At 44.1% G+C, this 25,230-nt stretch overlaps 1 protein-coding gene across 1 annotated transcript in view; it reads right to left on the reverse strand.

Annotated features, from left to right (window-relative positions):
• Positions 1–12,238: 12,238 nt before the first annotated feature.
• The window catches only part of myo16 (myosin XVI), a 67,234-nt gene continuing 54,242 nt past the window's right edge, over positions 12,239–25,230 (reverse strand). The window contains exons 31-35 of the mRNA XM_034562370.1: positions 24,439–24,821; positions 23,087–24,337; positions 20,878–21,033; positions 20,291–20,376; positions 12,239–12,434 (exon numbers count right to left, since the gene is read on the reverse strand). Coding sequence (XP_034418261.1) covers positions 12,264–12,434; positions 20,291–20,376; positions 20,878–21,033; positions 23,087–24,337; positions 24,439–24,821 — 2,047 coding nt within the window. The 3' untranslated portion in view covers positions 12,239–12,263. The remainder of the gene's footprint in view (positions 12,435–20,290; positions 20,377–20,877; positions 21,034–23,086; positions 24,338–24,438; positions 24,822–25,230) is intronic.

The raw sequence follows: 25,230 nt of genomic DNA on the forward strand, positions 1-25,230 counted from the left end.
TGCTATCACTCTTCAGCTATGGAAAGCACATGACTATGAATTGTAGTACAATTGGTTTATGTGTGTATTTGGGTACTCATACATGTGTGTGTACACAGTGGCAGCATCACAGGCTGCGTGAACAGAATTCTTAAGGAGGAAAAATTTAATTAAATTCATGCAATGAGAATTACTCTCACTGAACGTGTCACTGAGTTCACCGGCACCTCTATAAAAAGAAGTACTCTGTGTGAAAAAAGAAAAAAAAGATGTCTTCACTGATCAGCAGAAACTTTTCTGTCTATGATGAACTGGTATTTGAGTGAGGAACATTCTGTCTTTCTATGTGTGTAATCATACTGTGTGTGTGTGTGTGTGTGTGCATGGTAAATGCTTCACTCTGTTCCTCAGCTAAGAAAGAAAGGGAAGTTCTCCACACCGCTTTGACAGCCCGGGGGTACTCAAGGTGCGAAGCAGTCCAAATTAAACCTGCCTTCAGCTGTGTAACATCCTGTTCCCGTCCCGGGAACGAACAGCCCCCTGGCACACTGGCAAACAGAAGTTTGAGTGCTTCTCAACACCTTCTTGCAGCAGAGGCAAGGTGACCCACTATTGTCATGTCAGCAATGTGAGCAAGCCCTGAGAGGACAACGTTCTCCTTGTGAATGAAGTGTGTGTGCGTTACCATGTGAACGGCATATACAGACAGAGATAGGGAGAAAAGTGATGGATGAGCCTTTTTTTTTGTTGAAAAGTGTGATATATCTATCTGTAAAAATAATGGCTTTTGGGCCTTTCGAATGGTGAATATTCCAGACATTGACAGCTCAGAATAACGTTAGCTAACGCCGGCTACCCAGTTAGCTAACGGAATAGGTAATAGTCCACCACAAGGCCACAACCACAACACTATAACACATTTTATTGAGGGGATATTGTTTGCTCTTTGCAAATAAAATACGACTACCTTCACATTCAACATGTTGGTCAACAGCTGAATGGAAACCCCAGCAATCAAGACATCTGGGGAGCTATTTCTCGGGAAACAACTAAATACAGGAACACTGTGAGATTTGACGAGGTCCGCCATTGTTACTCAGACGTTTATTTTGTCAGCACATTTAAATAATGAAGTGTGTGTCTGAGAGGGGCTATAAACAGGCAGGACTGCATGCAAACAGAGCAAACATGTTAATGCTTTTAGGAATGTGGCCACGGGCCCAGAAACTAGCCTTAGTGTTTCGACAGCTCATGGGAGTTCAGCCTATTATTGCCACGCTGGCTATGCAGTTGAACGTGGAGGAGCTGTTAGAATTATGGTCTGTATTAGGTGATTGTGGAAGGAATCCAGAAGACATCAAGCCCCCCGCCAAATAAGTTAATGTATGTGAGTAAATCAAGAACACCAGGCTGAAGGATGGAGCTAAGGCCTGAGGACTGCTCAGGAATGTGGACGGGGGTTGGGTTGACCAACACCTAACATGGAGAGAGAAAGGAAGAACAACAGAACAAGGTCTTGTCCAATCGATGCACTGGAAGAGGATGAAGGAAGGTGGGGGGGAGGGTCTTGACTTTCAGCTTACAAGAGTGAGAGATGTGGTCTGTTTACTCATTACATGACCTCTAAGATGTCTCAATTCTGAATCAATTTTTGAAAGAAAATCAACATATTTGTCATTTAAAGACAAAACGGGTATATTATAATGAGTTACATTTTGACTAACTGCACAGTTTAGACTAACTACCTTGCCTAACTAACAATATTGGGACATGACGGTGCTATCCTTACCACTCAACACTCGACTCACAACCACGGCAAAGCACAAAAAGAGGATCAAAACAAGTCATCGTAGACCTGGATTGAACCCTGAGTTGAATTCACAGAGTTCCTGATTGATATTCTGTCTTGTGTACTGTGGAGCGGAAGTTGTCAAAATGTCTGGCTTGCAATATCCAGAAAAAAAAGAGACACTCATGCTAATTTCCATTGCAAGTGAGCGTTCACACAACAGCCAACTGTGATCTTAACAGTTATTCCATTGTGTCTCTCTGAACTACTTTACATGCTAGAGGATGGCTCATCCCTGCAAATATTAAACATTTTGAAATACCGGAAGCAAAACTCTCAAATATTTTTAAATTAATTAGCATTTACTGAAATGTGTTATTCACATTTTTATTCCTCTACCAACCCCTGGATCCTCTCCATCTTTGTGTATTATTTTGTAATGATTTTGATATGTACAATATGGAAAACCCAAGTATGTCATGTTTTTTTCCATACCAATACCCCAGAGCAGGCATCACAATGAGACAGAAATTAGATGGCAGAGGATTTGATATAGCTTGAGTGTGTGTGTGTGTGTGTCTTCTGCCTGTTTGTAACAGAAGAGCCTTGTGCTGTATACTAATACAAATATCTAGTGGGGATATGCTGATTGGGATCAGACCACTCTGACACGATGAGGAGATGTGAACCATCAACTCAGAGGACTTGAACTGGAGTGGAGCTCGTACTCGTCCACACCTACACAACAGGGGATGGAAGACTGATGACTACGTGGACAAAAATAACTTTTTATGCTGTGTATGCAAACACTCTGATAAACGTGGTCAATGCTAATGTTTTCCCAGTCTTATTCTGAGGCGTTTGCTGCACGTCAACAACTTGTCTGTCTCTAATTACAATAACATGTTTGGAACAAATAAAAACAAACATCTTCCTCTCTGCCAAATACTCTAATTGCCTCTAAGCAGCTCCACCTACACACAATGTGTATTATATAAATACTATCCCTCATTTAAAAAACGTTGCCTCAAATGCGTATTCAATATGGGAACACATATCCGTATATAGGGTCTCCCAATTCCACACACAACCAACAATACTGATTGGTGCATATTTGTGGGCGTGTCCACGTGTTTCTCTGTGTGCTCGTCAGGTCTAAACCTTTAATTTTCTTGACAGACAACAAATGCAGATGGCTGTAGGAAAACTAGGCTGGACCACGCGTCTTATTGTTACACCTCCTCTTTCACCCATCTAGAGGAGCCAACTCATGCTAATTAAATTACTGATACCTCTTAAGTAGGGCAATTATGAGATTTAATTGGTTGGCAAGTGCTTGATTAGATAGTCCACCAATGCTTGATTTGAAAAGGTGCTACAGCACTCTGCAATGCTGATTGTCACTCACACTTGGAGGCGGGTTGGCATGATGGGTACTCAGATCTTTTAAAAATAAACACAGGTCCATTTATACAGAGGATCAAAAGAAAATGGCAGGGCGTTTCTTCCTCTCTCCATTTGTCACCGTGTCTCCCTCAGATGTTAAGTGTATAAATTGTCTGGGGTTTTCTCCAATCTTTCATTTTTCCGCTGACAGCGGCAACAAATGAAGGAAGGGAGAGCGTGGCCACCACACAAAGGCGAGGCCCACGAGACGAAGCCGAGCAACTTCTTACATCTTCCCTCCTGACCGGGCCCGTGTTGCTCGCTGTGCATTTGCATATTCCCGAAATATCCCGGGAAATATCCCTTACTAATGCACAGATAAATGGAATTGATCAGTTTCACAAACCCTCACTGAGTACACGTACAAGCTAGGATGACGTATAGCGTTTCCTTCTCAAGCGAGTCTATAGAACGCTATATAGAGTGCCATATGTTTGCTTTTGGGGCCGGCGTGGGTTGTTAATGTAAACATGACATACAGCAAAAGAGAGATCTTTAAAGAGACGCCCCGAGGGGTAAAAAGCAGCATTGCAGCAAAATGGTTACGCTGCACTGACAAGGGCCTCCCGTTGCCAAGGAAACGACACAGAGGTTATTGACATAATTTCCAGAGAGTTCCCAGGAATCCCACATATAGATCATTTTTGTTCATGTCGGAGCGACTAGCAGCAAAGCAGCCGATGCGACATCCAAACTCTTTTACCGTTACGTACAAGAACATGTGAACTGTGGATTGGTGGTCGAGGTCGGTTTCTGTTGCACTTCTCTACACAATTACACCTCATTACCGTTCACCCCCAATGAGTACACTACCTCAGAGATATGTGCATGAGGAAAAATTAACGTCTCGGTCCGTTTGACCTCATCAGCAATATAGAGCTTCGTTAATTGCCACGTTAATTAGCTTTACCATCAAAGACCGCAGCAGTGTCTGCCAATCTGCTGAGGAAAAAACTGAATAAAAGGATGATTTTACTGGCTTCCCTCTGGATTCAGGGGGGGGGCGGAGCTTACAGGATTCATCTTCTGTTACTGATCTGCTGTCAATGATTTATCACTTTGTTTTTCCTGTTCTAAAAGCATATGAGCACTGCATCGCCGCGGTTCTATATCAAGACGCAGATAGCAAGGGAGTCCGCCGGCTGTTCATCCAGTTCGGATGGGGGAAGGACATTTTTCATGTTGGTTAATGTTGAGAGTGCATATGTCTGTTGAGCTATTGACACAACAAAGCCTTCTGCACGGGGGCTGACGACAACAGTGTTGGTCGGGGCAGTCGTCCGAGTGGAAGGTGATAATGTACAATAACTCAAATACCATACGCTGCAGAGGGAAATGCACTCATTTGCACATACAATTAGTAAGTGTGTGAAAACACAGCAGACCTGTTGTCACCTTATAACATTGATACGTTTGTAAACACTTGAGCGAGTATTTGGAGTCATTTCTGATCACCTGGGGAATCCTAGTCCAGTATTCATTATCGTATATATCCTATAATAGCTTTGTCTCCACTAAATTGGCTCTAAAGCAGCTAATTGTTCCACTATGGTTAGTTGTTTACTTGTTATGTGTTCATCACAGCACATCAACCAAAATGCTGAAAACGCTGACAGATGAGAATAAACGCAGAGTTGGAAGATAATAATCTGTAACTGCTCGTGGCCCTTTTCATAATACACATAGCCTTGATCCATTGCTTTTCTAACACATTGTGCGGCTTTAGGAACACTATTGTAGTTTTTTTTGTTTCGGTTGTGTGCTTGTGTGTGTGTGTGTGTGTGTGTGTGTGTGTGTGTGTGTGTGTGCAAGATTCACGGCTTGTGTGAGTTCATGTCTAATCTGGTGCTTGGAAGGTGATCTGATGGGATGTGATGGATGTGTCTGGGAGACGGACCTCAAAGTCGTTAATTGAAAATTGAGGCAGTGTTGAGAGATGCTGTTATTGATTTCCACACTCTTAGCGAGCAGTGTACGGAAGTCCGTACCCAATGGGTGAAGAGGTGATGAGGAAACAGCAGTGGGGGTCAGAGGAGGATAGAGAAATGGGATGGGGGGGGGGGGGGGGGGGGGGGGGGGGCGGTGAAGGAAGAGGACTAGAGAGGGCGAGAGTAGGAGAGAAAGAGATCATGAGGGGAAAGATGGACATTATGAGGCCTTTAAATGCTTGATAAAGAGCCACCATCTTTTGCATCTTAGGCTCACAGTGAAGGCTCACAGCGAAGGGAACGACCCTTCCGACCTGTGCCTTTTCTTTCTGCCGCATCGATCAGACAAACAGCCAGCCAGTCTGCAGGCTGTTTGTACGTCAACACAAACCCACAAACACTACAACCAGTGCTCGAGGAATCAATAGCGGGGTGGAATCGTGTTTACTCCGGTGCTCCGTGGCCTTTGACGTGTCTCAGATGGAGAGGGCTCCCGCTGCTTTCATGCTGTTCTCTCTTTGTCAAGCACACACATGCACGTGTGGCCACACAGACAAACAGTCCCGGAGGTCGGTGTGTGTTCGTTTAAAGGTGGTTCGAACGCCAAAGCTCGAGCGCGTGATAAAATATCTCGCCGCGTCCTCCTCCTCATGGCGCATGCCCACTGTGTCGGGCATAACCGCTCTGTGCTTTTCCGAGGAACAATAACAACTCGACATGATTCAAACCGATTGGCCAGTGATAAATACATTTGTCAGAACGCCAACACTCCAGAATATAGCGAATGCTTTTTTGTTGTTGTTCAGTTCTTAAGAACACAGACCCCCAGGTAGAAACAGGAGAACCAGCCCTCAGGGAGTGATGGAGGCCAAAGAGAACCAGGAGGAGCTGAGGATGTAGAGCAAAGGCTTGTTGGTGTTGCATCAGCGGGCAGCTTGGTCCAAATGACCTCTCGGCCACTGACAAGGTCTCGCTGTGGTCACATGACAGAGTGGCCCCGTTGCCATTTCTAGTGGTGGGGGTGCAATAAGAAACAACCCTCCTCCGGTGCTGGTGGTTCAAAGGGAATTGGATTTTTTTGTAAAAGGAGAAAAACAATTGTTGTGTAAGTGGAAGCGTTGTGAGCACTGTACAGTGCAGATGAGACTTGACTATAGTCTTCTAAATGTAAAACGTAATTTACAGAAACTGTTACAGTACATTTCCAATCTGAAATCTGCATCCAACTACACTCAGTGACGGATATCTTGCTACTATTTTCTCAATTCTGAGAAAATGGGAAACTAAATTGTGAAAAATCTGAATTTAGGCAAACTGATGATCATCAAAATCAGACAAGGAAAGAAAAGCACGCTGTGCTGTGTTGGGACATGTGTGGCTGTATGTGGTTATGCATTATTGTCTTGCTGCAGCTGCACAGCGTTTGTTTCAGGAACGTAGTCAAAGTAAATAAAAGTGATGACAAAATAAGAAAGTGCCAATGATTACATTTGATTTAAACTAGAAAACCAATGTTTCACAAAATAAATAAACACTGGCAGGTGTATCAGTAGTGCAAGTAGCAATGATATAAAAAAAAAATAAGTAATGCAAGTGTTATATACTGTTACAACTGCACATGAAACCAATCCGGCGGGAGACAGACTGCACAGGTTTAAACAGGCTTAAGGGAGATCTAGCAGGGGTCCACACATAACAACCTCCGGCTCTGACTGCAGACTCATGCCAATGGGATGACATCTTTCTTTTATTTGTCCATATTATAGGTAACGCACTTAATCTGGGGAATATTTGTTTTAGATACAGGGAATTAAAGAAAAGGAACAACCTCCGGAGAAAGAAGCACATCGCCTCAGTGGCGATGGGAAGACTGGATCAGATTCTTTCCCCCACAGCACTTCACTGCTCCCAAATCAGCCATATATATAGATATATATATATATATATATATATCTATATATATATTCACAAACATATGCCAGCTATCTCCTGGAGCTGTGTTAAGTCAGTGGCTCCTCTGACGGATTCTCATTAGTGAGCAATGTACACTAAACATTTATTTTCTTATGTTCTTGAGCTTGTACAGAACAACTTGCACCCAATGAATCCAGCAGGCCTCAAACATGTCCTGCAGTTATTAGTAGTACACATATTTACACTTGCTGAGCTTGTCGAGTACCTATAACCAGCGTGCAGATAAATAAACTCATATTAGCAATTGTATGTTCGTCTGTTGCAGTGAAGAGGTTGTTCATTGCTGTAAATATCTGGGTATCATAATGAATCATATGGGTTTATTTAAAGTTTAAGAGCTGATTATTGTGGCATCCCAGGTTGTTAATCTCCCAGATATGACACAGGAAGTCGCTTTATGGGAAATTAAGTTTTATTATAATATAAACACGTCAATCAATCTTGTTAACTTGACGGCTTAAACTCTTTTTTTTGGTCAGTTTCATACCTCTTAAATTTGTATTAATCTGGTAAAAGGTCAGAGCGAACCCTGTACACACCTGGGTGCGGATGAGTCCACACCCTCTGGGAGAAGATGTCTACTGTGACACACACACAGCAGATAAAGTTCAAACTCCCACACTTCCAGTGACTACTGCTCAGGACAAACATTCCTCAGTTACTCTAGCGGATTATCAATGTGGGAAGACACCGTTGTTCCAGCTGACTTGTGCTTGTCTGGACCCGATTCCAAACAGAAACCACCGCAGGTTAGTAAATAACTGGGAGACGCAGGAGCCTCCTCATTCTGGTAAATGTCACTCCACGCTGACTTTTTTATTGAGCCCTGCAAACATATTCAACTTAACTCAATTTAATAGAAGCATATTTTTCTCACTAGCGATGCCATAGTCTAGAAATAGTATCCAAAGTCTGAAGAAATAAAGCAGAATCACCAGAGAGTTATGTCATGAAAATCCAGTTTTCAATGTTGTAAAACATTAATGGCTACGACTGTTTTGCTGATTTTACTCCACACATGGCAATTTGTATGTATGACTTTGTGTGAGTGTTTATGAGTGATACACACACACACACACATCAAGCCTGTGGTGGCATGTAGCCAAGTATATTTACTCAAGTATAGAGCCTCTTACAGTTTGTAAACAATGATGAAATGAAGTTTGGCCACAGTACAGCCGAGTGCAATAGACTGTCCAGCTCTCATTACAAATTAAGTAATTTACATTGTATGCTATACTTTGTATTTCTGAACCACTTTTTACTGAACTACATGTATTTGACAACTTAGGTTCCTAGTAACGTTTCAGATTAAAATAGTTCTCAAATGCTTTAACATTAACTATTTTTTTTAATATGCATTCTTCCTCCTCGTCAACAAGCCGCTGAAGGAGTGGGACAATCTCCAAGTCTGGTATATTTGTTTTTAAAACTGCACTAATTAAAAATCATATCAATCAGCTGTGTGTCTCCAGCTGCAATCACAGGTTGCCATGGTGTCTGTGGTGTCCAATCGCCCCAAATATTATTATCATCATGAGAGAAAAAAAGCCAAATGTAGATTTTCTAGCTGAAAGTATGAATGACCACATACAAGTTGACTTGCAATTGAAATGTCATGTTTTATGCTTAAAGTCTGAAGTTTCCATTCATTTATTTGAATGCTGACTTTTCCAAGTTAAACATGGAATATGTCCGTGTGAGGAAAGATATGAATAATAAAAGTAATAATGTCCTAATTAATTGAGCAGAATGTTTTGAAGTTTGAATTAAGTTTCTATTGCAGCAGAATGATAATAAAGAGTAACCACCGCCTGTCACACCTAATGATAATGAAAGGATCTGAAACTCTACACAAAGCATACAGACTCTTTAATACATCAGAGTCCTGGAGCTCACATGCACTATTCTCATATGTGCACGCTCAACACATTAACACGGGCATTGACACAATTGTGCTTTATTGCTGTACAGGTACAGTACTTATAAAACATTGGGAACATAATAATGATGAAATATCACATACAATCTTTTTTTTTTTTTTTTCTTTCCACAAACACGTATGTATGCCGGTTAAAATATATTGGATGTCGTGTAAAGAAAGACTACAATTTAAAAAAAAGAAAAGAAAAAACAACACTATGAATAGGCAGTGAGATGCCCCTGTTTAGGTGCTTAAATATTGTGTCTCCAAACAACTATACATGGACTGGGGACAATAAGATGGCCAATCTGCACTGGCTGTAGCACCAGAGAGCTGATCTCAGAGCAGTGACTCCGGAGTGAAGTAACGCTTACAACAGACTGAGCCACGTCAGGGCATCGGATGTGATGGAGCCGATTATGTGCGCAGATCGGTCCGGTTAAAAGGTGGACGTAGATGGATAAACGGGGGACAGTGCAATGATTCACAGTGCAGGGAGAAGCAGTTCTTCACATTAGACAGCCTTTTGGACCTTTTCAGCTTGAGCACATTATAAAAAGGGCCGGGCCCAACATGTGGCCATGCAAGGTAAAAAAGCACTGATGTGCTTTTAAAAAAATTAATTAAAAAAACATTCATCTCCTCATTTCATGATTTCAGTAAACATGGCAAAAGATAAATCCATAATGCACACGAGCAACCAGAACCCTGATCATAATAAAAGGACCAATAGAGAGGCTATGCATTCTCTTTCATTGGCATTGGCAAGGTTGAGTAGCTTGATCTTGGTTCCTTTTCTGTTTTGCTTGATCACAGATACATTTTGAATCCTCGTGTGAGTGAGCCGAAAAAAAAAAAAACTACTATGATGAAAACGTTGGACATAGTTCTGCATTGCAGTACTGCACTATTCATGCAATCCCAATCGCAGCGCACAAGGTGTGAATCGAGGTGTGGCGCAAATCAATACTTTTATCAAAAATGCCGCATCCTTATTAACAAGCTTTAAAAACAGAACTGCATACATAACTTCTGAAGACAATAATCACATTTAAAAAGGAGTCAGGTACACCGTTTAGCTACAGGCGCATGTTCCAGTAATAAGTTACACGGGGTTTCAGGCGGTGGATGAAAACTTTGCATTTATACATTCAGCCAGTCAGTCAAAAAAGAAACGCAGCTCGGCCGAGTCGCCATCTCTCGTGAATATCGTCGATCTTCTCCAATTCCTCTTGAATATCGGGCGCACCGACAGCGGCCGAGATCGACCCTGTGATGGGGCCGCTAATTCGTAAAGGCTGAATCAATCAGACACATTGTGGGTGATCAGTGGGAATGAGAAATCAATCGGAGCTATTGATACTTTGTGGCTCTAACAATCCAAAACGATCTTCGCAGATCAAACAGCTTGTCGAGACACGCCCAGCCCATTAAGAAGTCAACACGACACCACATAAACATTGTGCAATAAAACATCCATATACAATGAAAACATCTGCATTGCATCATAGGAACATAACAACTGGGTCAACAGGGAACAAAACAACTAATAATGAATAGAGTATAAAGAACTTCATAACCATAAACAATCATTCTGAAGAAGGAAAAGATATTCACATTCTAAAATAAACCTCTTCTCTTTACCTTAGTCATTGCATCTAACCCAAGACATTCTTAAATCTCAGTTTCACCATCATAGACAGTATTATCTCATCTCCTCCTCATCTTCTAATTCAATCCCTGTGCTTTTCTGCGAGAGTAAAAGCTAGAACATACAACACTGGTCACTATTTACAAAGCGGTTACCATGGAAACACCCGTAGAGCCGGTTTGATCCATTAGGAAGGTGGGGGGAGGGTCAAAGACCAAGTGGGGGGGGGAGAAGGGGTCTGCTTGTTCGGGGTCAAGGGAGTGAAAGCAGATAAAGGGAGGACGTGGAAGGTGACGTCGGTCCGTGCCTCGGTGGAGGCGTCTGTAGTGGTCGAGTTCCTGAGCTCTGCACAATGACCTGAACAACATGAGACTGTTCAGGTGTTGAGACGCAGTGAGAGTCAAGTCGTTACCTTTCACACGTAGACTTGGTTTCTCCCTCCTCTTTTCGCCATGTTCTTCAGATCCATCTAGAAAACAGACTGTTGACTCGCCACTGAATCACAGTGACAGCTATGATTTGGTCATTTATGTCAGTCTGTACATGTCGATATATGGGGACTACTTGTATAGGTCTGATTGTATAACTATACTTGTTGTTTAGACATATCCTTCACAAGGTGTGTCACTTTGGCACAGAGTTTTACGTCCACAACATGAACCGTTTACCCGTCAGCTAAAGCTACGTGGTTTTGGCTTTTACCTTCATACCTTAAACCAAAGCGGGATTGTTAAAGGTTAGCGCAGTAGGTTGCATTTTAGCTGGAGGATTTTATTCCTCAAAGGCTGGTGGTAACAATGGGGAAGAGAAGTGCACCATGGGATATTACTGAGGTTACCCTGACCCCTGGTTGCTCGTTGCCAGGGCCGCAGTAGCACTTAAGAGCCCAAACACGAGAAGCTAAGTGAGAGCTGTACCTGATGAAAAGGTCCCATATCTAAGCCCGTCCACTGATGCTAAAAACTGGAGGTGTACGAAGGCGTCGGTTGACATGTAAACTTCAGAGAGGTCTGAGACTCGGTGACGCACACACACACACACACACACACAAGCATTTGTGGGAAAATCCCCGGAAAGCACATCAAGTATAATCAGCACCATATTCTGGGGTGGAACTCCTCTGTGTGCAGAACAACGTGATACAGACAGACTAAAAGGGCCATTTAATATCTGACTATGAGAACACTGCTCGTCTGATCTTTAAATCAGCCTCCCATTGATGGACATCATACATATGGTCTCAGAAAATAAATAATAATCTGACTGTCTCTTTTTGTTAATAACATCTTTGATCACAGAACTAGCACCTCGTGGACCCCTACTGTGTCTGACTTCCACATTTCGTTCGTAGACAACCCGTGTCCGTGTTACAGAGAGCTGATCTTCTACCACAAAAGGTTGAGGAATCCTCCACAGTCGAGGTCAAGAGGCGCGGAGGCAGGACCTTCAGCCCAGGGACGAGGCTTGGAGCTTCGACCTAGCCCCTGGGCATTGAGGTCACATGGTCCACATAAAAAAAAAGAAAAGAAGAAGAGCAGGGCCAAAACATGTGAGGGCATCACGTCATCTCTGTCATGGAGAGGCCTTCCTGTTGGTCCAGAGCAGCGTGGGGGGCAGGGTCGGGGTCTGAGGAGGACGGTGCTTCCAGTCACCCCGCCCCTCACACTGCGCTCGCCGCCATCGCAGAAGCTCCCCGAGGGTGGCACTCTCATCCCTGTTGGACAGACGTAACCGCTGGAACACCTGGAGAGCAGAGGAGAGGCGAGGGAAAGAGACTCAGCACGTTGACGTTCAAATACATTTCTCCAGAACGGAGCGACACGCAGATGACAAAGCTGAAATGACCAGGCTGTGATTGGAGGACGGAGGGAAGTGTGAATGACAAGCAGTGGTTTTATATAAAGAAAAAGAAAAAAAGTATCTCACTGCCATTGCAAAAGCAAGTATTTCAAATAGCATCATGTCTCTATTCGAAGACGACCACCTGCTGAGCCAGAAGAAATCGCTCCGTTTTGTCTGCTCCATCATCTTGAAAGAGGCAGCGGCCACTGGGCTGTTTTCTCCTCTCAAAGTAGGACACGGAGCTGAATCTGGAGCCGTCGCCAGGCCATCTCATGAGACAGTTGATACAGAGGGAAGCAGTGGGTGGGGGAGGATCCCCTCTCTGACTGACAGCTCTAACAGCGACTCATTTCCATATTCTGTGTCTGGACCCTCTGGAAATCCCCTCAAAGAAGTTATTGTCATTTAAGGGACTCAAGTGGGCTCCTGTTCGTTCTCAGAGACACTCGGGGTCAAATGACCAAAAGGTGCACACACGGTTATCATTCTGTGTAAAGAACATGAATATATAGTTTCATTAAAAAAAAAAAGGTTCAGTAATTTCCTAAAACACATGAGCACTGTGGTTTTCAATACATGTGACTCAAGCGAGCAACCGGTACGTTTGTCACAGACTATTTTCAGCAGAGGATTAATGCACATTTGTTGCATTGGTGAGTGATTACAGCTGATGGCCGTTGCTGTGCAACCGAGTCACAACAAACTACAGTGACCATGTTCATCGTGATGTCATCCAGTGCAATGTGGTTTTTTTTTAAACAATGATGCTCTATGACAGGCTGCATTGTATCCTACACACTGTTAGTAGTAGAAATACTTTTTTGATTTAAGTTTTATTCTAGAAAATATATCACCAGCCATATCTTTCAAAATTCTCATAAAACTGATTAAAACCTGACTCGGTGGTGTGATCTCAGTTTCCCTCATAATTAGTTTCTTTTAACGGCCGTTCCTCTCTTCTCCCCCCCCTTCACTTTTTTCCCCTTCTTCTTTAATCTCTGCTGCAGTTCAAGTTTGCGGTACATAAAATGCCACATTTTCTCTGCATATTGCCAAGCATACAGTACATTAGTGATGCATTCCACACAGACATTGCCACACACTCTCTCCAATAAATGCACACATAGGCATGATCACGTGCACATATCTGGACAACCCCATACCTGTGAGTGTCCACATGCACTCAAACACACATTGATTGCCAGCACAAGCACGATACTCAGCGACCTAATCCATAATTTACACCTCCCTGCCAGGCTATTCTCTGCTCTGGCGCCAGCAGGAACACCAGCTACTGGAACAGTAGACAAGTAGGAACACCGTGTCCTTCTCAGACTCTCACACACACACACACACACACACACACACACACACACACACACACACACACACACACACACACACACACACACACACACACACACACACACACACACACACACACACACACACACACACACACACACACACACACACACACACACACACACACACACACACACACACACACACACACACACACACACACACACACACACACACACACACACACACACACACACACACACACACACACACACACACACACACACACACACACACACACACACACACACACACACACACACACACACACACACACACACACACACACACACACACACACACACACACACACACACACACACACACCTCGTAGCCTGAATATATAGAGTACATAATTGTCACTCATCTTTGGAGTGTCACAGTAAGATGGCATTGCTGCATTTAGAAGTCACATTTACCCTCATGCTTAAACCTCTCTCTTATGGCAAGTATGTGGGCACTTGAACATCACACTTATGTGTGGCTGTTGAACGTCTCATTCCAAAACCACGGGCAATAATATGCTGCCATAACAACTTCTTGGAAACTGGCAGCAGGGATTTGCTCTCATGCAGCCGTGTCTTAATGGACGTGGTTTCCTTAAATAAGGGATTCCTTGTATGCCGCAGCATTGATAATTATTTAAATTCAAACTAAGGAGCCTAGCCCAAACCAGCGAAGACTGCCTCAGACCAAAAGTATACGGCAGTGTGTCACGTTGACGTTAGGGTCTGCGTTACAAATAAAAGTGGAATTATCGCTGTATGCCAAGCCGCCATTTCTTTTGCGACAAAACAGCCCCCACATAACATTTTAAGCCCCACGGCGCAGATTTACACATCATAGTTAGACTGTAAACATGAGCAAATATATTTATGTTATACATCAAAAAAAAAAAATTCTTCTGCACCAAAGCATCTCTGAGATATGAGCCAAAGAACACAGCAACATGAAATCGATTTAGCACTTAGTCACAAATGTTGCTTATCTTTGGCTTTTTTTGGGAAAAAAATAATTGTTCTTCTTCTAAATCAACAAAGACTGCTATATTTGGATGTATTGAACACCATAAGTAATATGAAAGTGAAATATATGGTTTGGTACATGAGAAAATTCAAATTGCCCAAATACCCATTTCGCCTAATTTATCTGTACTAAAACCTCTCTAACTTTGTTCTGCTTTACTTTTTCAAAGTCAAACTTTGCAGAGAGACTGTTCACATATTGTGCTATGATATTTAATGTGCTTTGCTGTTTCTGTGCATCCTTCTAAGAGATAATCATCCTGAAAGTGCTTTTTTTCTAGGCGAACCTGGAAATTCAACTTTTGCTGTCTTTCATCTTTATTTACTCTTAACCAGTAACATATATACTAATATGTACACATCTGAACAGAAGCCCACATGTGTTGCCTTTATTATAACACCAACATTATTCAAATAGCCGTTGTGGTTGCAGAGCTACACCTAGAAAATAGCTTGGGGCTTAAAAGGTCTAAATGGGCCCAGGTCAAGGTTTTTAACAAGGTGCTGTGTTGGCCAATCAAATATATGTACATTGCTGGTAGATTATTCAAAGTGTTTTGTTGAGTGTTTAAACTCATAAATCTGTTATACAGATTTTATTTTTTTTGTCCCACTGGTACCTGAAACACCACCTCCATCCCCACAAAACCAGCCCCTTGCATTTCTACTTGTATTCCTCAATAAGATCTCATCTACCAAAACTCATACGAGCGATTTAAAATATGAAATTGCTGTAACAATTAGCCAAAATAAGAAAAAAAACATCCCTATAAGGAAACACAGACTCCATTCCTCCATTGAAACATCCCGATACATCGGACATCTTAACCGCGCCCTTGCTCATGGGGCAGGGAACCCATATCCAAACCAACATGTTAATGACTTGGTAATGTTATGTTAATAATATGGTAATGTCTGAAGACTAGTGGTCACTCCAAGCTGTCACTCAGAACGCCGTGAGGCCACAGAGTGTGACAATAACCTCTGAGCTCCTCCTCAGAAACCCCACTAACACAGGACATGCTTGTATGTTTTCTGATTGATGGTTCCTTATGCGTGCACATGTGGTGCACTCTGCAGAGAACAGAAATCATTTACAATATGTCGGTGCCTCTAATAATCATTACAACGCCAAGGCAAGGGGAACAAAAAAACCAATACCTGCGCTCCATCTTTTTCAAAGACGCTAGAACAGAGACCTCACTAAGTAGTGTGTATTTCTAGAACCCTTTTACCCAGACTGTTGATGGGAGGAGTAAAAAGCAATGGGACTGCTTAGAGGTCAAGATATCGATGGCCATTGATGACCTATGTGTGAGCTCTTTCCTGGAAATTACCCGATGGGTTAGGTGACGTGGGGATTTCAGAGAAGCTACTCTGGCACCTTATTCCCACAAACGTGGGGGAGTCATGGGTGGGACACCAACACTCCGTCTTTGTCTGTCCTTCCCATCCGTAGTGACGTTATTCTGAGTAGCAATCATGTTGCAGTCCTTCTTCCACTTTAAAAAATAATTACTTCTGCCTCAATTTTGTCTGAAGGAAAGAAAAAACTGACAATATTAATGTCTGTACTATCCAATCATTCAGTTGGCAGACAGTCCACCTATTCTTTAGATGACTAGTCTAGACTGCTGTTGACTACCAACTACAGGAACCAAAACAAGCCAGTCCATTCATTCCTAATGGAGTTGCCCACCCCCTCTTCTTCCTTCATCCTCTCCTTTTCATTTATCCCATTAGATCCGCTAATCCTATATAAACACGGTCTGGAATGCAGCTAATTGAAAGGCATTCTGGGTCACAGAGTTGTTCCCATCTTTTGAATGACCTCGTGGTAATGAACCTGTTCCAGACAACACGCCAGATTACTGAAGTAAGGAACCAAGATACAACGATAACGGCAAGTGACCACACTTTTACAGATGTGTGTTTACTGTCATGAGGATGACTTCTGAAGTTAGTGAGCAGTAACACCAGTGACAGCAAAGGTCTTCCTAAAGACACCTGTCGTTTTTAGGAATGCACAATATATTTAAAAAAGATATCACAATATCTAATAAACTGCATTTTCTACAATAATTTAGAACAAAAGCAATTCGACTTAAATGTAGAAAATGTTTATTTCTTGCATTTTCTTCCTCAGGCAGTTGCAACCTTGAAGTAAGATGCTGACTGTCCTGTTGTGTCAAAAGAAAAATATATTGACTAAAAAAGCAATAAAGAATATGGGAGAAATTTGCTGTATTCAAACTGAAGAATTATTGTCAGCGTCATAGTAGGTTAGAGTTCCAATACATGTAAACCACACGTGAGCACTTGTAATTACAAGATGAATCATCCACATCCTATACCTGATATGGCTGGTGCAATATCAGTGCCAATGTAATAATATCTTGTCATATGGATATGCTGACCGATCATGTGCACCGCATCCTCTCACACGAGAACCCTCTGCATGGAGAAACCGACGTGGAGATCTTCTCGATTTTAGCAGCTTAAAAAGCGTCTCAGTGAACAATAAACAATGAAGATGGCCTCGAATGAAAAGGAAAGAATGATGAGCAGGTATACAGATGGATGCTAGTCTAGCTAGCTCCAAGAGCGGCAGTTTCCTGACAGAAATGAGGGATGAGAAAAGCAAGGGGGAAAGCAGCAGCGTCACAGATTCTCGGATCAGACCCGCTGGGCTGATTCCAGACCAGTGTTTAAAGGACAAAGAGCACAGTAAACAAGGGGGAGCTGGTGAAGCTAAAAAGCAGTGGTTTTCAAGATTTGTCCTCTGAGGGCCCCACATTACCAGAAGATTTGAATCTTTGGATTAAAACAACCACCAATTTTAAAAAGGGAAATTCAACCCCAAAATCAAAAACACACACATTTTTCCCTCTTACCCGTATTGCTATTTATTAATCTAGATTGTTTTGATGCGAGTTGCCATCTCGCCGTACAGGCGTCCGTGTTGCGAGAGCACTTTTATGTGAACTATTTTCTTTCAACCATGGTTCAATGAAACTGCTCACAACACTGTCTGTGAATTATCAGAAGTAACTGGGTCATGATTTCTGGAAAGAGACATTGCTGTTTGTATTTCTTTTGGCACTTTGAGTACCACGAGCCGAGTGCCATATAGTCGCCCATTGTATAAGAGAGAGGACAGACATCTCTCCAACACAATCTAGTTTGATGAATAGCACTACAGGTAAGTAAGTATTTAGGGGTGAATTGTCCCTTTAAATACAGGTTATTATTGGAATCACATGCAACTGAAATGAATTAAAGATGACCACAGCCTCCGTTACCCATGAGGCAGGAGGGTAAGTCCTTCATACTAAAATCAGACGTTTGGGTATTACTATAAACTCAGACAAAACCTCCGAGGCTCTTTTTAGGTGCATGATGAGGATCATTACTTTCATGATCACGCACCGGGTCTTTGAAAAACACTGCTCTTGAGGGTGGAGAACAGCGAGGAATGACAAACACTCACCACGTCCCTACATGTGAACAGGTCTTCCAGTGAACCCCCCTGACCCCCCTCGCTGTTTTAGAGGGCTGCCCCCGCACCGAACGGAGAAAAGTTGAGATGACCCCTCTGGAAGATAAAGGAGGGAGTGAGAGTAACAAGCCAAGATCATTAGAATCAAAAAAGGGAGAGAAGACGAGAGAGAAAAGTCAGAGTCATTTCCATACAGCCCAATAATCTGAGTAAAAACACATATTCTGAGTGAAAACTTGGAAAACTAGAAGAATAAAATGTGCTTCAGACTTCTTTGGTGGCCTCAAACGGCTGAGTTTACCCCCAATGTTTAGGGAACCTGAGAATTGTGAAGTGGGTACATTGTGTGCATCTCTAGTGGCAGTATTTTACGAATGTCCTTAGCTTCTCTGGAAGTGGGACACCGTGTGCTTTTCTTCATTCTGGTGCTTCACACACCGCTGACAGTGATACCAAATCCTCGACCGAAGCAGTCGGTGATGAATCCGAATCCGTTTTTTTATAGAACTGGACGAAACGCAGCCGGATCCCGCAATACAGGATGCGGCGACGCAGAATATTAAGCAGAGCATTAACATTGCGAACGCCGTTTATGCAAGAAATTTTGACCTTGTGTGCAACCTGCGTTCATTTGGACTTCCAGATGAAACCAATGTGGTGGTGGAGCAGCTGTGCAGTCAAGGCTCCGATGGCAACATCTGTAGATCGAGTGTTGTTATGACAGCCGGTGTCTTAAATAAATCTAATTTCCTGTCGGAGTTTGCGGGTTCACTGCTCAGCCTGTGGACATGATCTTAGTAACAAGCAGAGTGGAAGTTTGAGTGTGTGTGTGTGTGTGTGTGTGTGTGTGTTATCCGTGCTCAGCAGCCACATTTCTAATATAGTTTAAAGTTGTTTCGCCCACATCTTTCATGTTTTAGAAACACATTTGGAGCATATTGAGATATGTATAAAAAGCCGACCGCATTAACCCGTGTTTGTGACGATTTTATGATTTTATCTACAGCTGCCGGTAATGACTGCTGGTTAGCATAGTAATAATGAGCTGGAAACATACATACAAATGCATTTAGTGTAAAGATAGTTGAGCGGGCAAAAGAGACACACACACACCTACACAGGCTACTATGGCAGCAGATTGTCTCCAGCAGCCGTGATGGAGCCGGATAGCGAAGCAGTCGGATCCAGTGTACATCAGGAGTGATGCTATCATTTGTAACCAGATCTCTGGTGGTAACAATTCAAGCTATACATCCCATACAGAATTATTTGCTGACCAAGCTAATTCTTCAGGGTGGGTGATACGACTTAAACCACAGATCAAAAGAGAATATGAAGCTGACCTTTGTTCATAAGAAACAATCCTGTTGAATGTCTATAGGTGAGGGTGCAGCACAGGGTAGTCGTCATGAGAGCTTTGTGGCTCTATGCTGTGACGCCGTCCCTGAAGAGCTAGTGCCTGCTATGTTAGTCATGTGACTGTGATCAAGCTGGATGTTTATATCTATACATTATTAAGGCTTTCTAAAATACATGCATTCATCAGTTTGTGGTGATAAATGATGGTTTCAAAAGGTTCTTTAACTCACGATGGTTTCCACTTCTGATAAATGCAATTGAAAGAACTCTGATGGCCGTGTGTGTGCGTTTCTGCATGAGAGCTTGTGTGTAACCATACACCCGTCTACACAGCCAGAGAAAGATCGAATGTCACGAGTGAGACATGTTGTTCAAAGGAGGCCACTTTCCTGTCCACTCAAAATGTCGACCAACCCACAACTAAATATAGACCTGATATAGTCGTGTTGTTATTGTCTGTGCGTTAGTGTGCGTTTGAGCTGTTAAGTGCCTGTTTTCTACGTGTTTACCTGAGTATGATGGCTGTCCATGTGTCTGTGCAGAGAGCTGGAGGTGGATGAGTTGGACTTGCTGTGACTCTCATCCTCCAGAGACCCTGAACACACATAATCAAAAGCACATTACATTGAAAAAAAAAATGGTCCTGATGGGCGAGTGTGTGTGTGTGTGTGTGTGTGGGAGGATGTGCAAACACAAGCAAGGGTTGAAAAGGCATTTCTCAGGTGGGACCAAATGTCAAGAAAAGACACTGCGATTGTCACTCTCTCGGAGCATTTAAAGAACATTGATTACTCTTTAGGGGTCATCCATTATGATATCTGTGGTCTTCTCTCCTTACTTCTCAGATCATGTCATTATGTTACGCAATTCTTCTCCTCCGCTTCTTCAGTGACCGTGCAGTGCTTTTATTTCCAGCATCCCTAAGTGCTGATGTAATTATGTTGTGACATGGGCAAAAGGGCAAAATGAGAGCTAACAGCTACTTTCTTCACTCCACAGGACAGTCACTTATCTTTGCACAGACATTCAACCTGGACTTGATCATTTCTTTCTTAGTGAATTATCCATGTTAATGTGCAATATGCGTAGTTGTTACCGTTGGAGATCTGGTTGCCGTTCTCTACGGGGGCGGGGCTTGGGCAGTGAGGATGTGTGTGGTTGTTAGCGTTCTTGTCCTGTAGCTGCAGAGATGGCGAAGTGGGGGCAGAGCCGCAATCTTCCCTCCTTGGCAGATTGATGTTAGAATTGAATCCTGGGAAAAATATAGTCAAAAGGACAACACAATACATGTCAGTACATGTTATATACACACGAGACATCAGATAAAGATTTAGATTAAATCATGCATAGTATTTGTGGGGGATTATAAAACAGCACTGGGAGTCTGTTTTTAAATTGGTTTTATTATATAAAAAATTTTGGTAATATATTACAATTTAATAATTCAGCTAATCATGTGTTAATTTCCCGTATCTTCGCACCACTTACTCCAACTCCTCCTATCCCGTCAAGCCTTTTAAAAATGATTCATCTGCTCTGTCTGGCAGGAAGGTGACTCCCCATGACCTGCCTCTGGCCCTGCTGCTGCTCCTCGGGGCTCACATGCTGTGACACACCGAATGAGTCAAAGACTGTGGGTACATATGTGCACAGAAGTGTGAATGGGAATTCGTCAGCTGCCGCCCCACACTGAGAATGTGTGCCTCCTGGTCCCCCCATGGTCACAAGGCGCCTAAATATAACCGCAGCAAACTTTACTATCGGTCCCACGGGGCAGGTGTGTGTTTCTGCACAAAAGGCCAGGTAGAGGGAGGGTTCCCACGTGAGCGTTGCACGCTCGTGACGAGACACGGTGAGCATTTGGATTTGTACAATAAAAGACTATAATGGAGGGAAAAGTTTGACTTTTATCCAATTTGGCCAGATTTGTACGTCGCTGTCGAGGCACGGAGGTGTCGACAGTAACTTCCTGAAGCCTGAAGACAACCTTCCCCTGGCATTCCTGTGGTTCTCTGATTCCCTGAGGACGAGGAAGGGGAGGAGGAGTGAAAGGCAGCTGCTCTCCACAGAGATGTCTGGGATAGCAACTGTAACCCCTGGCCACTCCCACAGCGTCAGGTATCACATTAACAGCCGAAAGGGAGCGGAAGTAGGCCATCCCGTTAAGCCGATCGGCATCCCTCTGCGCTCTGATCTAAAAAGGCGCCGCCTTGCTTTGCCCACTCAAAATAAACAGCAAGGTTAAGAACCCCAGTGCCAGGTTCACCTGTCTGTTACACGACGCCAGCGCAAGAGCAAGATGTCTCTCTCACCGGAGTTCAGCTTCCTGCCCCGTGAACTTCTTAAGTTAATAGATGTATGAGACGCACAACGTTGTCCGGTATAAATTAAGCAGATCCACAGTAATATGAGATTCCAGCAAGATGACTGATTATTGACACCAACACTTTCACTAGATAGTACTTTTGCAACTGTTCAGGGTGTCCTGTTTACTGCTGCTGGGCAGTGACACTGCTTTCAGTAGAACATGAATGAGCTGTTAAATATTTGATACCCGTCCTCATCATTCGACTGCTCATGTATTATTAAAGCCAGCCACAACAAATACACTTGGAGGAAACAGACTCAGACAAAAACAGTGGGACAACACAGCTTGTACCTTCTCTCATTTGCCTGAGCTTTCTCAAGCTGAAGAATCAATGGGACGTGACTAAATAAAAAAAAAGGCACTACAAAGTAATCTATTTGTGTGTTTGCAACCTGTGACCTGAGGATCCTCCCTTTTCTTTGACTAAGTGTGACGCATATGTTTGGCCTCTTTTTGCAAAGGCGTGCATCAATGTCAGAGAGCCTGTATGTGCTCTGAATGTAGCGCATTGAGCCACAACACAAACCCAGCTAGCTTTTCCTCATGATGCTAAATGGGCAACACAGCTAGCTCATTAGGTAACATGTTAGAAGGCAGCTGCAGCGGCCAAAGGGCACGGCACTGGAGACCGTAACAAATGGGTTGCCTCGAATGGGCCACGGAGGGTGGCTACAACACCTGGATCAATGGAAGGAGTTTCTAAATGTAGAGAAGGGGGATTTATGAGAACGGCTGCTGGGTGCTGCCTCCATCTCACCTCCTGACCACTCAAACACAGAGTGTGTGTGTGTGTGTGTAAATGTGCACACACACACGCCCCAAGTTATCCCAACAGCAAATTGACCATTGACCAATGATGCATTTCCTCTGCTAGTGATTTAGATGTGTGTGTGTGTGTGTGTGTGTGAGTGTGTGTGTGTGTACATTACTGACAAACCTCCATCTCGCTTCTTGCGCCCAGAGTTGGACTTCCGGAGCAGGCTGCGTCCAGAGCTGAACAGAGTGTTGAGCTCATCCAGGGGGCTGGTCAGGGGTCTGCCATTGGCTGGGTTGAACAGCAGGGGAGAGGAGGAGCACGAGTGTGCTCTCCGGGGCTCAGGACGCGACATCTTCACGGGGGAGTAGGGAGGTGGCTTCCCAAGTGGTTCCCCACTTGTCCTATGAGAGGACGAGGTTTTGGGGGAGTCCGAGCTCCCTGTAACAGATGCTGTTCGGGTCAGAGCCAGGAAGTTAGCCTCAGGTGGGAAGGGGAAGTATGAGGGAGGTCTGTAGGGGGGAGGTGGGGCATTGGGGGGAGGAGGTGGAGGGGTGAGAGGAGGCGTGGACTTATTCTCTGGCATGAGCACAGTAAGGCTAGGGGAGGAGTCAGCCCTCTGGCGGGCATACTGTGGGGACAGAGGGCTGTCGGGGCCAGTAGCATAGTTCAGGTTCGTCTCAAACACAGGCAGCTTCTTAACCTCTAGTGGGGTGAGGGGTGACTCATCTGATGCAGGAGAGCAGGTGACGGGAGAGGGGGGAAACACCAGGAGAGGTGGACGGTGGGGAAGCAAGTTGGGGAAGGGAGCAGGGATGTCACAGCTGCCATCTTTGCCATGCTGAGGTTTGGGAACTCCGGTGTTGAACGTGCTCTGTGAGTGAGCAATGTCCAGGGCAGCGGTCAGCCCTGCTGCCATCCGTTTGGTGTCCCCGCTTTGAGCGTGAAATGCCCCCAATCCTACCAGGCCCAAGCCCAGTGCCTCCAATTTGGCTGCCTTGCTAACCACAGTGGCAGGCATTGCACCATCCTCGTGAGGAAAATATTTCATCTCCTCATAGACGGCCTCGGAGTCAGCCAGCTCTGGACTATCAGGGGGCTCCTGGAGACTTCGAGCCCGCGCCTGGGAGCCCAACATCTCGATGTACACGTCCTCTTCATCTTGGCCCTGGTACAGGCTCAGTCCTAACCCTCGTGGAGCATCCACAGAGGCTGCTTTCTTCAGCAAACCAGCAAACCCTCCAAATCCACCGGCACGGGACAGCAAGGCCAGCTTTACATCGGCAGGGCGAAGCTGGTGAATGTGAGGGGCTGCAGCGTTGATCTCCTCATACGAGCCGCTCAGCTTAGTGTTGGGACTGCGCTTCGGCTTGGGGGGTGGCACCTTCCTCATGGTTGTGTAGTCATCACTGTGGGGACGGGGTTTGGACAGGGCTGAGGAAATTATAAAAAGGAAGCAATTAAATACAGGGAAAGTCGAGGCACGGAAAAGCATCATCTGTTGCACGTTTTAAAGACCAGTAGAGGCGATTTACCCGCAGGGTCTGTGGGGGACAGCTGGGATTTGGGAGGGCTTCCAGCAGGCGAACCATACCCCTCTGGAGTGGGGCACTCTTTGGCCGCCATCGTCAACCCTGCACTAACGACTTCATAGGATGCACTCAGACGAGTGTTGGGGTCCCTCTTTGGTTTGGGCGGAGGTTGCTTCCGGGGAGAGGAAAGACCTCCCCCGCCTGCTGCGTCCTCATTGGTATGAGCTACCTGCTGCAGGGCTGGTTTGATGGATATACTGCCAAAGGAATGGGCCATGTTCTCCATGGCGAGGGGGATGGGTACGGAGCTGGACCGAAAGTGGCGAATAACTAGACTGCCCCCATTCACAGGACTCTCGTAGACCTTCCCGCTTTTCTCCACAACCCTACAAATTGGAAAGAGAAAAGTATTTGACCGTTTTTATTATTTCCATCACTTGGGTTTGATTTTTTCCAAAGGAAGCATAAAAGAAACGTGCACAACCCAATGGTTTTCTGATCCAGATTGAGTTAATGATGTAATTTAGATCATCAGTATGCTCAAATTCAACGCGGGCCTTCTTCAGCTGTCATGCCACAAATATGAGCTAAGGAGGCCAATTGGAGGATAAAGACAAAAGAGATTATGCTTTAAATCTAATCTCCTTCCAGTGATAACATCAAGTTTGATATTTCGTTTGCTAATCTGTATGAGCCATCTGTTGGTCCCAGGATTGTAGGCAGGGGGGGAGGGGCAGCATGTGTGTAGATGAGGGGGGGAGGAAGGCATTTTAAAAACCTGCAGAGAAATTAGGT

Source organism: Cyclopterus lumpus, chromosome 21, assembly GCF_009769545.1.
Source record: "Cyclopterus lumpus isolate fCycLum1 chromosome 21, fCycLum1.pri, whole genome shotgun sequence".
In the NCBI taxonomy this organism is placed as follows: Eukaryota; Metazoa; Chordata; class Actinopteri; order Perciformes; family Cyclopteridae; genus Cyclopterus; species Cyclopterus lumpus.